The 16,704-nt window shown below is 31.4% G+C and overlaps 2 protein-coding genes across 4 annotated transcripts; one reads left to right on the top strand and one right to left on the bottom strand.

Annotated features, from left to right (window-relative positions):
- LOC109349943 lies at positions 4,892 to 10,339 on the top strand. 3 transcript variants are annotated; one of them, XM_019591015.1, is made up of 7 exons: positions 4,892 to 5,430; positions 6,211 to 6,522; positions 6,602 to 6,757; positions 8,150 to 8,487; positions 8,738 to 9,242; positions 9,368 to 9,400; positions 9,517 to 10,339. In XM_019591015.1, exons 1-7 carry the CDS (start codon positions 5,277 to 5,279, stop codon positions 10,035 to 10,037), a joined length of 2,019 nt encoding a protein of 672 aa, XP_019446560.1. In that variant the 5' UTR covers positions 4,892 to 5,276; the 3' UTR covers positions 10,038 to 10,339. The 3 variants fall into 3 exon arrangements, with proteins under 3 accessions (XP_019446560.1, XP_019446562.1, XP_019446561.1); XM_019591017.1 differs by having other exon boundaries at positions 4,893 to 5,430; positions 6,283 to 6,522; XM_019591016.1 differs by having other exon boundaries at positions 4,893 to 5,430; positions 6,229 to 6,522.
- On the bottom strand, positions 10,495 to 12,303 carry LOC109349944 (protein LURP-one-related 17-like). The gene is made up of 2 exons (XM_019591018.1): positions 11,903 to 12,303; positions 10,495 to 10,935 (listed from the first exon to the last, which is right to left on the bottom strand). Exons 1-2 carry the CDS (start codon positions 12,194 to 12,196, stop codon positions 10,534 to 10,536), a joined length of 696 nt encoding a protein of 231 aa, XP_019446563.1. The 5' UTR covers positions 12,197 to 12,303; the 3' UTR covers positions 10,495 to 10,533.

Raw genomic sequence — 16,704 nt, 5'->3', positions numbered from 1 at the left:
AAAACGAAATACTCAAGGTATATCCATGGATTCTCAGAAAAGGTTCAAGTACCATAAAATGTTCAAGTAGCATAAAAGCACACACTAACTTTCACCAATGAGGAAAATCTGCATAGAATACATGTCAATTGATGCTTTACTTTCTCATAGAGAGTGTTATAAAGTAACTAAAACACGTGAATGAATACCTTCACTACCTAATAGCCTAACAAAAAAACACTAGCACCAAAACATAACATAAATGGTGCATTGCAACCTTCACCCAAAAAGGAAATATAAATTCAAGGATTTACAACTGAAACAAAATGTTATAAGTTGGAGCGCATCTATAAGGAGTATTACTATTAAGACAATATGTTCATAGCTAAGATGTTTAATATCTCAAATATGATTAAATTATAAAAAACATAGAGGCACAACATATAAGGATTGTTGTAGCTTATCTTCTACAAGCTCAATGGAATTATGTACGTAAACTTAAGAGAACTCTATCACTACAAAAAAGATCCCATGTTAAGAAGGTGGAGATCCTGCTATTATCAAATCGCGAATCCGCGAGGAGGCTATAGTAAACAGAACAATATGTGCCCAAGTAGATTTCAATCAAAGAAACCATCAGTTAAGGAAAATATATCTTCATATAAAAAAACTACAGGCTTGCCCATGTCAAATATGTCAAGTCCTAAACCTCCAACAAAAAAATTAAGTATATTATGCATAAATTTCAATTTTAAAGGACAAATTATCAATATTGATATACATAGATATGTAATAATAACATAGGTGGTTTTACATCTAAGTTCAAAGAATTGCACATATTTATGAAGTAAGATTACTAATTAAATATTCATGAATAATATTAAAAGGTTAAAAATATGGGAGATTTATTTATAATTTGGATAATGATACATATTACCTTTGAATTTGCTGCAATCCCATGTTTGTGCACCACTCTCAATCATCATATCTGGCCCGAAATTGAATGAACATCCAAGTCTTCTTTCACTGACAATCCTATAACATTTTCAAGAGTAAAGCTCTAAAGATAAAGGAGAAAGAAAAAAATCAGGGGATATAACATGTTAGCATAACAACCTGGATTATAGAAAATGACAATAAATTCCAATTATTCTCAACACTTAAGCTAATTAAGTGACCTGAACACATACAACAGAAGATATTACCATCATCATAAATTACCAAAAGGTACATCAAAATTCTCTATCTAGATATTTATTGAACCCCAATACAATAAAGTAAAATCAATTGCATTAAGAAACTTATCTCACAACAGACTATTGTTAACTGTTAAGGAGCAATATATTCTATTTCACACCATCTAGACATTTATTAGAAGCATAAGATGACAATATCTATATTATCTCAAATAACTTACATCACTGGTGAAGAATCTTTGAGCGTTGATGGTTCGTTTGAAACCGATCTAACTTTCAATGTTTATAGAATTTCTCTAACCCTTTCTAAGCTCATCCATCGAATTTGTCTCTTTCACTCTTTCTTTGTCTTCTTCCTCTACTGGTTCTATGTTTTCTGATTGATATCATCTCAACCCTGTGCTAACTCAATTAATCTCGTTTTATTACAATTCAATCTCTCATACCCTAATTTCTCATCATATTTTCTCTATTTCAACAAATCACTCAGTTCAAATTTCTTCCTCTACCGGTTCTATGATTTCAGGTTCAGAAGGTGGAGATCCAGCTACCATCGAATCGTGAATCTGCGAGGAGATAGAAGTTTTAGGAAGACTTGACTGAGGAAGTGAATCGATTGCAAGGAGAAAGTTGAGACAATATAGAAGCTGAAAGCGGTGATGAGAGAAGCTTTGTGATGTAAGAAAGTGAGGTGTTGAAGTGTTTTCTCACTAGTTGGAGGGATAGATGAAAGTATGGGCCATTTGTGTACTTATTTTACAACGGGCCGGCTCAGATACAATATTAATTTTGGGATCAATTTTAAGTTAGCCACACTTTCACTAAGGGTGATAGAAATAGCGTGTCCATTTTCCTTTTATTTTATAGTGCATATGTGTTTCACATGTAATAATATTTGTAGGATGTTTCACCACCAAATTCAATAAAAGATATAAACAAGGTAAAAAATATATAAACATCGTAAAAGGAAAAGAAGTACATAATGTAATTAAGATTAGGGTAATGTATTTTTTATTTTAGTTAAAGGTAATATAGTAATCATATAAATAACAGGTATCGCAGACACAGATATCATAATAGCCATACTCACCCGTATATACTACAAATATTTTTAAAAATCCGGGGTATCCGTTGTGACCCATACGTGTGTCAGTATGAGTTTTAATCACGGATACGAGTTTTTTTGCCATCTCTAGATATGAATTTAAAGATAATATATTTTTCAGTTATTCTCTCCACTGATCAACAAAATATAAAAATCAATCAATAAATGTCTCACTCATCATACCACAATACAATGTCATAATAAAATTTATTTTTCTCTGTAAACATAACAATTTTTTTCAATCTGTTAATGTTATTGCTCAAATAATTTGATGACGAGTATTGTAATATATGACTTTGGGGTGATAATTGTTGTCATTTCACTTTATTTAACTTTAGATTATACATAAGTTGTATATTACTAATTTATTTAACTTTAACTTTTTAGAGATAACTTGCACCACATAATGTTCGTTATGACTTTCCATACAGCTTTGTGATAGTTAATGATCAAGTCCAACAATTAAAATTATTCAATGCATTATTAACATAAAATTTGCTGGAAATGAATATGCAAGTATATTATATGAAGACAATCTATAAAATCAGCCACTTGATTGTTTTTGTGATTAGAATTTAAAATTGAATTATTTGCAAGTGTAATTGTCCTCATTTGTGAAGTTTATGGTGAATAGTTTTGAAAATGATAATAACAAACATGTTTTGAGGAAATGAAAACATGTAGTAAAAATTATTTTTTGAAAATGAAAATATGAAATAGAAATAGAAATAGAAAACATGTATCGAAAGCAAAAACACTCTTAAGTCATTTTGTATTTCTATTTTCATTGAAATAAAAAGAATAATGTGAAATCATGTTTGCATTGTTGTTTTCATTTCATATTTTTGAAAACATAAGTTTTATTTCTGGAAATTCTGAAAATGATAAAATGTTATTTCCAACATTTTCAAAATTTAAGTAGTGACATTTTTTTTGAATTTTTAACATTTTTTTTACTTCATTTGTTATGTATCTTTTGATCTTTTAACTTTTCCATATTATCCAAATCTTTCTAGGTTTTGAAAAATCAATACACATTTATAATTTACTCTCCAAATATACCCTTATTTACTCCTCACCCTTTCACCCTTGGTTTATTCATTTCTTTTTAATTTAGTTTCCAATGTGCATTACATGTGGTTATTTTAGTCAAATTGTATCAATTTTAATATTTAATAATTTCTTAAACCATGTGTATAATCTTAAACATTAAAAGATATGAAATGAAGGGAGTATATTTTTCAATAACTCTATGCATTAATCAACAAAACGCTAAAATTATTTTGTGAGTCCATCTTTCAGACCATTGCATATTTCCATAATAGAATTTATGTATTTATATCTCAACATAACAACTTTTATTTGTCTCTTCTAATGATATTATTGAAATAATTTGATGATAAATATGATAATATATAACATTAGGATAAAAATTGCGGCCCTCACAGATACAACAACCTAAATTAAATACTTGAGCACTTGTATGTTACCAATTTGTTTTAACTTTAACTTCTTTGGATAGCATATGAAATCACTTATAGTTCGTTATTACTTACCACATGTTTTTGTGGTAGCTAATAAATAAGTTCAACAATTAAAGATATTTAAATTTTTAACTGTATACATAAATCAGTTGAAAAAATACAAGTATCACATACGAAGATATCCCATAAAATCAATGACACGATTACTTTAGTTTTTAAAGTTTAGAATTGAATTATTTGAAAGGATAATTGTCATGATTTGTAGAATAACTTTAAAAATGAGAATAACAAACACATTTAAAAAAAATAAAATATAAATATAAAAATTGTTTTTTTAAAATAGAAATAAAAAATAAAAATAGCAAACATTTCTACACACCTAACATTCCATTAAAATGAGGATACACCTTCGATACTAGCACAACTCTAATAAAAACCTTCAACCTCCCTAAAAAATTATAATAAAATTTACACATGGTCTAATAATGGAGAAAAATCAAGAAATGATTCAAATTAAGACAAAGTATTTGCTCGAATGATTCTATGATAATTTATAACAAAGTTAGCATCTTAAATTAAAAGAATTTCCTTTTACACGAGATTATTTTTGACTGTGCTGTTGTATAACATTTTTTTTTGTTATGAATGGATAATGATTTGATATTTTACTACATGTTAATGTGCTATACGAGAAATTAAAAGTAAATTTTTTAACTTTTTACAACAATTTTGGTTTAGAAACAAAATCTATATAACCTACTCTGAAGATGCTAATCAATTTTTATTTCAAAACCATGTTAGTCTATAAAAAGGACTAAAAATATTTTTTCTTCCGTCAAAATTATAATGTATACCAATTTTTAAAAAAACGGGAAAACCCAAAATAATACAAATAATGTTAAATATGTATTAAATTAGTCATTTATAAACAATCACAAGTAGTAATTTCAATTTTTTTATTTTTCATTATCAATTATTAGTTTATTACACGCAGAAATTAAAAGTATAAAAATGGATGTTCATCAATTGTATGGTACAATTTTTATTTGTACACAACTCACAAGCATTCATGGAGTAATTTTTTAACCAATAAGCACAAAAAAATGGATAAGGCCACGTCAAGAAGACGAAAATACGAAAAACTCCCAAACAACAAAAACAAAAGTAACTCTAACTGAAGTCATCATCACAGAGTAGAACTACCCTTACCGGAATATTCTCCACCGATACACTGTATCAAAACACATCACACTATTTCCCGAAAACTATATATACCAATTTTCTCCCCCAAATTTTGCCCTAGAAAAATTCTCTTTCAGCCGCAACATGTTCTTCTCTACCAACCACTCTTTTTCTCTCCACTTTCCATTTCTTCACTCGATTTCACCTCCTAATTCCTTCTGAAACAGTTATCCTTTGTTTTAAAATGCTGATTTCGCTGTTTGGTGTTGTTTTCGAGGTTTTTTTGTTTTTTGGGTTGTAGGGTTTTTGTTTTAGGTTTTGTTTCTGTTTATGGATGCTGTGGAATTGGCTTTGCATGTTGACGTGGCGGTTGAACCGAAATTGATGGGATCCGAGGGTTTTTCCAGATCTGGTGGTGTTGAGCATCAAAACGATAGCGTTTCACTCATGGTTACACATTCTAGCTCAATTGACAATGAAAATAGTGAGTTTTATTATACCCCCCATTTTTTGTTGTTTGTTTTATCATGTACGTTATTCTTGAAAGTTATAATTTTTAGTCGGCTTTTTTAGTTGTCTATGTATGTTATTCTTGAAAGTTATCATTTTGACCTTTAATTAAAAAGGAAAAAAATATTGGATGATATTTTTTTGTTAAGTTATGTGGTTTTGGGGTTTTGATCTGTGCTATTCTGTTGCTTGATTGTGTTAAGATTAGGAGTGTTTGTAAATCGTGAAAAGTTTTGACTTTTGAGACTGGGAAAATGGAATTGCTATAATAAAAAATGGGGTTTGCAAATTTCCAATTTTTATATGATTTATTTATGTGCTATTGAAAAGTCTCTTATTAGGGCATGTGTTCATAATTTATCATTAGAAATAAAAAATGAACCTAGTGATGAGCGTTCTAACTGGAGCGAATAGAAGTTTTCCTCCTCGTCAATATAAGATAATTGAAGGTTGATGTTCAATATGGAAAGTGGAAACATCAAACATCTCATTGTTGTTTTCAATTAATGGGACACGAATGTATTGGAGTATCTATGTGATACATGACGTGATAAGTGTTGGGAGTTGGTTGAACATCACCAAGTGGTAGTGGAGATGCTTGCACTCTCTGCTCTACGCTTGGGTTCGTGTTGTCTCAATACCACGTGTGGGAATACACTCTTTCCCATGCTGTTAACTTTAAATAGCCATTACCCTTATTGTCTTATGTTTTCCCACGTTAGCTTTAATGTTTATATTACGTGATTTTATCCAGTCAATGTTGTTGTGCCAGATGTTGCAAATATGGAAACTGATGCCTTGTTCTACCCCCATAATGTATTTCTAGAGACTCAACTCTGTAACAGTACCAGTCAGCTTCCCCATCTTAAGGGTGAAGAGTTGCCCAAAAATATGCCTGCGGGTAACGAAAAAAATTGTCTTGTAATTTCTTCAACACTGGAAGGTGTACCATTACATCGAAAAGCAGCAAAAGTTAACAAGAGTAGCAGTTCATGTTCAAAAAGGGCAAGGGTGTCCCAATCAGAAGATTCTGCGAACACAAATGGAATTGATGAGTCAAATCCAGGTACCCCTCCCCCAAATGAACGATGAATTGTGTTTTATCTATATGCTCTTACATTTATTTTCCTTTTATTTTGGTATAGAGAAAAGTCAATTGCAAAAGCAAAAGTGCAATGCCAGCAAGCGTGCTGATAAAAGGAACTTTAAAGTGCCTTCTGCTAAGTCTAAATTTGAGTCATCCTCTATGAAGATGGGTCCATCAGGCTGCAGTTCTGCCAGTGGAGGGAATAACGTTTTTGGTATGTAATTATTTAGGCTTATTGTTCTCCTTCATAAATCTCCTATAGTTTCCCTTCATAAACTTTTTATTTTCTGTGCATTGTGTATCTGATTTGGCTGTTTGCACGTTTCATTATTATTTGATCTATCTGACAATTCTTTTCATTCCATTTAATATATGGAAAACCCCATCTGCATTTGTCCTGTTGACTGTTGTGCTGTATAGATGTGCCCCATGCATTCTTTTTCAACAACTGACTTTTTAAAAATACTGTTTTTGTAATAATATTGAAGCCAGAAACAAGTCTAGTTTGATGCTGCACCTTTCCAGCTTAAAAGCAGCCAAATGATGTAGTTAATAGTGTTGCTATAGCAGCTTCGCCGGGTGCGTCAAATGGCCAGACTACAGTCATAGACTTGCAACATGTCACCTTGAATTTTTCAGTTGCGGCCGCTAGATTCATGTGGCTGCTAGAATTAGCATTTTTCTGTTTCCCTCATCTTTTCATTAAAATTTTATCCTCTAACTCAGCAAATCTCTATTTTCCATCTCTTCGTCTTACAAAATGTCTTATTTACCCTCACTTGGTAAATCTCAACTTTACCATTACTTGGGTTGGCTCTTCCCCCGGATGACCTTCCGTGCACAAGCTATTGCAGACCCACCTTCTTCTTCTGTGAATAAACATTACTATTCCAGCACCAAATCACTTCTCTTTTCTTGCCAATCCCAGTCATATTCCGCTGTCAGAGATCCTTCACAGGTCTATTGGCTTCTGTGTTGTGCTCCCCTGTCCCCTTCGCTGGTCTGTGCTTTTCTGTTTTCTGCACACATAACTTTTCTGGCAAGTCCAGTGATGCCCTGGAAGCCATCCATCATTCACAGGTCTTTGGTTTGCTGACTGTACTCTTTACGGGGGCCATGCCTTTAATGAGCTCTCCTGTCTCTAATAATTTCTCTTTTTAGTCAGCTTATACCCATGACCTTCACTACAGCAGCCATTCTGCTGCCTGCTATTTAGCTATATCAATTTCGGTCAGCCACTACATGCTGTTCTTTGGGATTAGCTACATAGTACACACTTTCTAACCCAGCCATTTCTGTGAGCATATGAAAATTATGCTTTTCTGGTAATATGACTTGTATCTGTTACCTGTATAACTGATAGTTAGGGTTTAACCCACATGTCGTTATACATCAGTAAATTATATATGAAATGATCTAGCATGTCACCATTAATCTGAAGTTCCAAGGAACAAATATATTCTTCGTTTTGTTGATGCTCAGAGTTTTAAGCTTAGCCTCTTTACCAGAAATCTAGAATGCTTTGTGTTTTTTATGATCTGTAGTTGCCGTTGCTGAGTGGAGCTAAAATAATATTTCAAATACAAATTTTGGAAACTTTTGCCAGGATTATATGGTCTGAAGCATGATTTTCGTGATGTCACGAAGCTGATGGATGAGCCATCGTTAGATGAGCTACTTAAGGGCACTTTTGCTCACCCCAATTTAGGGAAAGAAAAAGTGAAGAGAACATCAAGTTTGAATGAAACTTTCATGAATTCAGTTAGAAAGGCTTGCTCTATCCTTCAGTCCCCAAAATCTGTTCATTCTCAAAATACGGCTGAGATAGATTGCTCCTCCAACAAGATGTCCCCTTGCGAATTGAGTTCAGTTTGTGCAGTAGAAAGTGCTGGTAATGGGGAAAAAGACCAGTCCTGCACAAAAGATATGTCTTCATGTTTGAAGGTAAATATATATGGTTTCAAGTATGTCTGCAGTTTTGGCTTTAATAGAATAAGATTTTCAGTTTTTTAATGGACCACTTCATTTATTGTTCTAAAGAGTTGCATCATCATATTTGACTTCTTTGGTCACCAAGAGAAACATCGTGCTTGGGCTTGGCCATTTATGCCTATTTTAATTCACTTTCATTTGTGATAAACCTTCATACAATATTGTTAATGTGATTTTGTACTGACAAGCGCTCGACATCCAGGATCCTTGTAGTGAAACAGAAAGTATAGCTAGTCCACTTGACTCTCCATTGTCTCAACCTAAGGATGTCTTAGAACAAATTGCAATCCATCCATTCCAAGATTTGGATTCTTTGCTGCTTGATGTGTCCAAGCTTGCCATTACCACCAAGAGTACTAATGACCTACGTTCAGGCAAGCAAGCATCCCGTCTGCCAAGCTTGCCTTCCTTTCCATGGTTACATGCTTTTGGTGGCCACTCTAGAACTAATTCCGACACAGTTAAGTTATCAACAAGTAGAAGCGCATGCCAAGGTAAATGGGCAAGGATAGGTGTCATTACCAACTTCACAGATATCGACCGCAGTAGCTTCATAAACCTTGATTCATTCAGTTATGACACGAGTCTTGTTCCTTCAAGTGGCAGTTCAGGCAATAAACTTTTGCCACCTTTATTTCCTAATCTTTCTTCCTTTCAGTGGGATTCTTCATCTCCTGTAACATGTAAAGATTCTCAGTTTAATGCAGGTACACATTTTTATTTGGCTACCTGAGCTTACTGTTTATCTCTAATTTATTTTTGTCTTCTCCCCTCTCCCCTTTTTCTTTTACCTCTCGGACCAATCTGACTGATCTTTGTCCTCAAAATGCAGAATTGGGAGGCCAAGTAGATACTAAAGAAAATGGTATGATGTTACGGATGTGGCTACTTTTATTATGAGTATTTCTGTACAAGTTTTTTCCCTAAGACCTTTTGCTCGCTTTCTCTATGTTCGCCCCGTAACATTTTTGTTTGTGACAGATGGGCGTTGTCCAAGAGTAATAGCTGCTGCACGAACTCTCTACGAACTTGCTACTCAATCACCGAGGCAGAATTCATTTGGAGTTTTAAGATGGGAAAGGAAGACTTCACATAAAGCCATGAAAACTTGCAACCTTAAATCAAATGAGAAACTTGAAGAAAAGCCTTCAACTCCGATTTCAGTGATCGGATCAGATGTGGTGTCCAGAAGCGTGGGGCAAACAATGCCCTCAAAGAAGCCAAGGCTTACCATAGTTGAGAATAAGAATAGTAGCCACTCCAATAATTTTAAGAAAGGTCTTTGTTCATGGTCTACTTCAAAATCAAGTAGATCATCACCCAATAAACCAGTTAGGGTCTCGACCGTGGAAGGCAAACGTACAAGTACAACTACCAGCGTCCTGAAGCAACATTGCATGATGCCCCCACCTGCAAGGGATCTGGGTAAGGCAGCATATGTTGGTCAACAACAGGTTGGAAAATTAGTATTGACAGATTGGAAAAGGGGAAGGGACAAATAAGTTTGATGTAATCAATAATTGTTGACCGTAGATGTGGCTGATAGCTGTGTATTAGCAAATATTAGGTTAGTAAAAGGCTGTTTTGTAAATAGTAAATCATTATATGTTGTGGCTGCAACCTTGTAATGAGTTTGTTGCTAGTGTTTATGTTCAAGGGCAAATATGATTCAAAATTTGTAACATTAAACACAGATGTACAAAACAGCAGAATTCTGATTAATGTAGAGCATGAACCAATGGTGAGCTTAAGTTCTCTGGTTCTCAGAATATAACTGTGATGATTAACTTACAGCAGTGCCCAATGCTTAGGTATTGTATAGTTACAGAAATGTTGGCGGTATTATGCAAATAGAACATTTTTGGTTCCACTGACCCGGTTGAATCGAATATAACAGAGAATAACATACTGTTCTTTTCTCTATGCACATCAAAATCTGTTGTACAAGGTAAAGAAACATGGGAAGTGTTTTACTTCATATATAAGTAGTGAAGATTGCTATGAAAACATTTGATCAAGTAATAAAACAATTGCCATAGCAAAGTCAGGATCAAATCCAGGGTGAACAATTAACTGAAAAATCTCTATCCCAAAAGTGACATTTTTGCTATTAGCCTCCTTCATCTTGATTTCAACTACAACTCTTTTGAACTCATCCAACACCTTACATGTCCTATGTTCATAGGAACCTTCAATTGTAAACATGGCATGTTGTTTATATGAATCAGAGGTTACACGGTATACACATGCCTGAACCTTGGGATTGCTGGTTAAAATATTTACACTCTTCTTTACACAACAAACTGGATTCTTTCTTGACTTATCTATGTTACTCCTCCTTTTACACTGGTTTTCCATTTCCCCTTCATACACATACCAGCTTTCTATTAATCCAAACTTCTGAAATCAAATAAAAACAACATATTGTTAAACAATACAGTTTTATTAAGACCACAAATGTCATGTTACATAATTCCAATCAAAATAGCTGTCACAAATTTTAATTACAGGAATGGAATAATGTTTGTAACCAATTTTCATATCATTGCAATCGATTTCATTCTTACATATAGGCTATAAGTTACAAGGAAAAAAAATGTATGCATTAACGGTATGAGTTTAATTTGATATAGTGTCATTGTGTCTTCTATCATTCATATTTTATTATTATTCACTCTTCAAAAAATATAAATGAATAGTAGATGATGTACGACCTATATATAAATCTTTAAGTGCATATATATTACCTTCTTAATTTACTACATATATATTTATTTGGTAAACCCTCACTTAGTCTTCTTTCAAAATTATAGTGCTCACAATTTCTGATATGGTTTCTCTAAACCTCATTCTGTGAATCTACAATTAAATTTATGCCCAACTCTAAAGTCTTATACTTTAGAGGACTCTCCTACTAATTAGTATTTTTAAATTTTTTATTATCATTATTATTATTATTATTATTATTATCATCAATTAAGTCATTAAAGATGCAAAACAATGATTCAAACCTACACTCCAAAAAGATTTATTTGACAACACAGTAATCTTCGGAGTATGTTTGAAGCATATTTGAAGAATGATCAGAGTAGGTTTGAAGAATGGTCGCATAATAATGGTGCCAATTTTGTCAGACTTTTTGGGTTGCTGGAACTTGAGTTTATATCATAGTCCTATGCACTAATATATGCTTATATATATATACATGTCTTTATGTTACTCAAGGATTTACAATTGCTTATATACACCGTACTACTAATAACTAATATGATGATGATATTGATAAGAATGCTTGTGTTGGTAGGCGAAAGAAAAAAGAGACATAAAAAAAGCTAAGAAAGAAATGGAAAGTTATACTTATACATACCGTACGGCGACGCATGGTGAAGACAGAGTTTCCAGAAGCATCCATGAGAATAACTTCATCTGGGTGCAGAGTATAATTGTCAACCCGATACACTAGATTCCCACATGAATCTATCACTGTGAATCCTTTACAACTAAATACAAGTGATTTTCTCCAAACTGTTAGTGACTGAGACTTGTTGCATAAATTTCCCTTTGTTATAAGGTACTTGCTTATCTCCTCAACATTCTTATGTACATGCTCTTGGTGTTCCTCGTACACTGCTCTTGAAAGAGATTTGAAACTACAAGACATCTTAATTTATCTCTCCTCTTATGTTTCCTTGGATATGTGTCTTATCTTATATAACACTTTGTCATGCTTATATATCTAGCTTGCTAGATTCTTTGTTTCAAAGGGGCCATTCCAAGAATTATATAAGACTTAAACCTTTTTAGTTCTTGTTAAAATACAACAATAACAAAGCAGTATTATCAATTAGATGAGGTCCAGGTACTATGTAATGATTTTGTGTATGATTTTTTATAATTTTTCTGGGATTGGACTAACATTTATTTGAATTACTTTTTTTAGCTTTTAATAGTCTCCTTCACAAATTGCAAATGCCCAATGCACTAAAGCATATTTCTATTATTTTTTATGATACAAATGCATCAATTTCCTTTAATACATTTATTCCCAATACTGTGTATTGTTTATTGTATTCCCTCATCTAATTAATATTTGTTGTATTTCATTTAGAAAAAAAAAATGTATATATAGATAATGTAAGAGTTTTTATTCTATCACTGAATCATCCACCGTCTATTTTCAATCATCATCGTCTCTTTAATAAAAGTTAATATAAAATGAACGATAAATGATGTACTGACTATGTGTGAATCTTTACACTATCAATATACAAATTTTACGCTCTTCAATTTATTCTGTTAGAATAAAGATAAGGTGATATTAGGTAAGGGGGAGAGATCCACTTATTACAACCTCATCATAGCCGTCAATTATATGGAAATTCAATGATTTAAATTAATGAGTAGATCTAAACCATTAGATATCCATAAAATTAATGGCTAAAATGGAGAGTAAGTTTATAGTAAGTAGATCCCCTTTTAATTAAGTGATGATATGAATAATTGTGATAACAACATCTCCTATACTTAACTTCAAATTTTAGCATTAGACTCTTATTTGACTTATGAGGTATTTAATGATCAAAATGATGAAAGGAAATTGAACCTTATATTAATAGCAACATGGTCCACTAGACTATGACGTGTTTGTACCACCCATAGTTCACTCACTCGTTTGTAAAGAATAAAAATGATGTTAAAGTGGGTTTCCAATTCTCGTGATTACGACAAGGCGCATCTATAAGTAACACATACTCTCTTGGAAGCAAGTGTAGGACGAGAATGTTGAATTTCTTGTCCAAAAGATCTACAGTGTAGGGACTAGATCCATTGTTTTTCATTTATTTGACTCATAAACCAAATTTAATGTACATGTTGGAGTATCAATATATATAAATAAGGTGAAACTGTGGGCTAATTGCTTATATTTTATACAATAACGCTACATTAATTATACTCAAATATGTTGATTAATGTGTATATAGTTTTCGATAAGGGTTACCGCCAACGTTGTGAAAGCTGAGCCGGAAGAAGTCTCCTATTAGGTTTAACTGGTTTAAACGTTAAACCATTTGATTTGACCATGTGATTTCATACTTAATTAATAATTTTTATCTATAAATATATAATTATATATAAATATAAACTTTTATATAATTAATAATCGTTATAATTAATTGAAGTAACATTTCTTCGTCTTTTTTGAACTGGAGTAAAATAAAAAATTAGAGTAGCGTTCCATTTTTTTAATTTTTAAGTGAACAGTCCGGTTTATTTCTCAAGTTAATCAAATTTAACACAATCAAACCAGAATTTCTCCGGTTCAAAGCGGTTCAACCCTCACTCGGTTAAGATGGTAAACCAAAACCGTTTTCAAATCCAGTCAAACAAGTCAAACCATCCAATACAGTCCAGTTCTCATAACACTGATTAGTGTCACTAACTAAAGCACAACTACAGTGTAATAGTGGATGAAAGGATAGGAGCTCGGGAACACCATTGGCCCCTAAGAAAAATAATAATTGCAGAATGGATTGGAGCATCATGAAGCTGATATGCTAAAATTTCCAGTTGAAAAGTTTAGATATTAGTAACTAGTGTAATATATAATAAAGATTCATAAATAATTAATACATTATTCATTTTTCATCATTTGCATTAATAATATATAAGAATTAATAATAATTAAATATGGATTTAATATGTATACACTAATAATGTAAGTGTTTTTTATATTATCAGCAATCATTCATATGTTAGCTAGTATTGACTTTCAAATAAAAGTATTACAAATCAATACTGGATGATGTGCTGACAGTATAAAAAACCTTACACTGTTTGTGCATAGATTTTGAACTCATTAAATATAAATGATGCAATGATAATGTAATTTTCTTTATCAAAGATTGATGAAAAATAAAATCCCATTTTCTACCCTTGATCCTGAAGTTGTGCAGGATGTATGATAACTTGGAATGAATTTATGAACAAAGAAATTGTCTATATTTAATTATATTTTCAAATTTTAAGATAGTATACAGTCTTTTTAATCATTATACCCTTTCCATCTATGAAGAGAGAAATATCAGTTGAATAAAATGAAGAAGAAGAATAACAATTTTTTTAAAACAGAAAATCCAATGATTTCTTTGGTTTGGTTAAAATAATCTACACAACGATTGGTGGAGTACATACCTAACATGTTTTTTTTAAAATATTAGTATTAGATGATCCAAGATATATTTAGACACATCCAAGAAAAAACTAAAATCCTAAATAGTGATGTAAAAATCGTATTGTACCGGTTGGTTCAATCAGAAAACTGATGAACCAGACTCCTAATCGGTACGGTACAGATGTTGAACCGACCAAGTATCAAACCTGGTCAAAAATCGGTCAAAATTGGTGAACCGGCAGATATTTGACTAAACCGGTCGGTTTATACACGTATTTTTTTAAAAAAAAACTAAAAAACTCATTACAAGGTGAGCCATCTTTCCAACATTTCTTTAACACTTCAAGACACATGCTTCCAAGACATACTAAAATTACATTCATGTGTAATCTCAGTGACATTTATGTAATCGTGGAGTACTGAAAATAGGATTTGGTGCAAAAATATAATCTCGATATGAAACAACTTTGACGCATTAATGTTAAATGTTAAAACTTCAAATTTATTTGTTGTCTTTTATAGAGTGAATTGTGAACTTGTGTCATTTATTTATATTTTGCGGTTGTTAAGGAATACTTTTGGATTGATATATGTTTTGTAATTTAAACTTTGAATTTGTTAAAGACTTACAATTGTTTGTTTATGTGAATTTTGAGTAGATTATGAATATGAATTATAAATTTGAGTATCTATCTATTTGATTTTTTTTGTTATATGTTTTTATATATATAAAGATAAGCATGTATGCACGGTTTAACTGCATACGGTTTAATTACTAAATCACCGGTTAAACCACTGTACCATTATAATAATACGCTGGCCGATTTAATAACCGATACGATTTTAACAATGATCCTAACTAACAACTAGTTGAGGAAGGTGATGTGTGGGCAAGATTGCATCTAAGGTATCAAAAGTAAGATTGTATAAATGAGCGTTCTAAATTCTAAGGCACTCTTTAAAGAAAATGAAATGAAAAAAGTTGATATTGAAGAACTAAGTCTAGTATTCTTAATAAGTTAATTACATCATTTTCCAATGCAAAAGGCAAAAGTAAGAACTTCAAGTTCTTAAATAATGCCTAATAGCACTTTTTATTTTCAAGAAAAAAAAAAGTATGTTTTGACAATGTAAAAGTTTTATATACTATCAGTTTATTATCTATAATTTATTTTTAATTATCATTGACTAATACAAATGAACAATAAATAATATATTAATTGTATATAAATCTTTACACTAAATAATATATACAATTAATATATTATCTATAACTTCTTAGCTACATCCACATTATAAAGGAATGACTTTTGAGCAGCAACTATAGTATGATCCAATTCATCAAAGAACTCTCATATTTCCTCACCAACTTTTTTTAAAACTCCTCTCCGTTAATGTTGAGATCATTACTAGAATATGTGTCTGAAATTTTTTAAATTTTATTTGTTTATTTTTTATTTAAAAATAGTATGAAATTATGACCATTAAAAAAAAAATTAACACATGCCATAATACTATTCAACACTGAACTCTCTGGTACTAGAGAGGACCCCACTATCACAAACAATGGAGTAGTCAGGAATCCAAGCAATGAGTAATATATATTTATATATGTTCACTAGCAATATACCCGTGCACTTGCACGGGTCGCTTCTTTGTTTATGCATAATGCAAATATAATATACATATATTTTATAATATCAATAAATCATGTATTGAAACATTATATTTTCCATTCATATGAGTGCAATATTAACATTGATTTTTGAGTGTATATGTAGAATATTAACAATTATAAATGCGTTTGTATAAGCATTTATTTGTTGAAAGTGTGATTACAGAAAAATATTTGATTCTTAAATAACTCAATAAATAAAATTCAAATTGTATTGGATAATATCTCACCTCTATATTCTCTATATAAAATTATAAATATAAGGAATTACTTTTGCATCATATTTTTTGTGATTACGTTTATAAGTATCATATAAAGTCAT

This window comes from Lupinus angustifolius, chromosome LG06 (genome assembly GCF_001865875.1).
Source record: "Lupinus angustifolius cultivar Tanjil chromosome LG06, LupAngTanjil_v1.0, whole genome shotgun sequence".
Lineage (NCBI taxonomy): Eukaryota > Viridiplantae > Streptophyta > Magnoliopsida > Fabales > Fabaceae > Lupinus > Lupinus angustifolius.
Note: the sequence above shows the minus strand (reverse complement) of the source record. Positions and strands in the feature narration are given on the sequence as shown.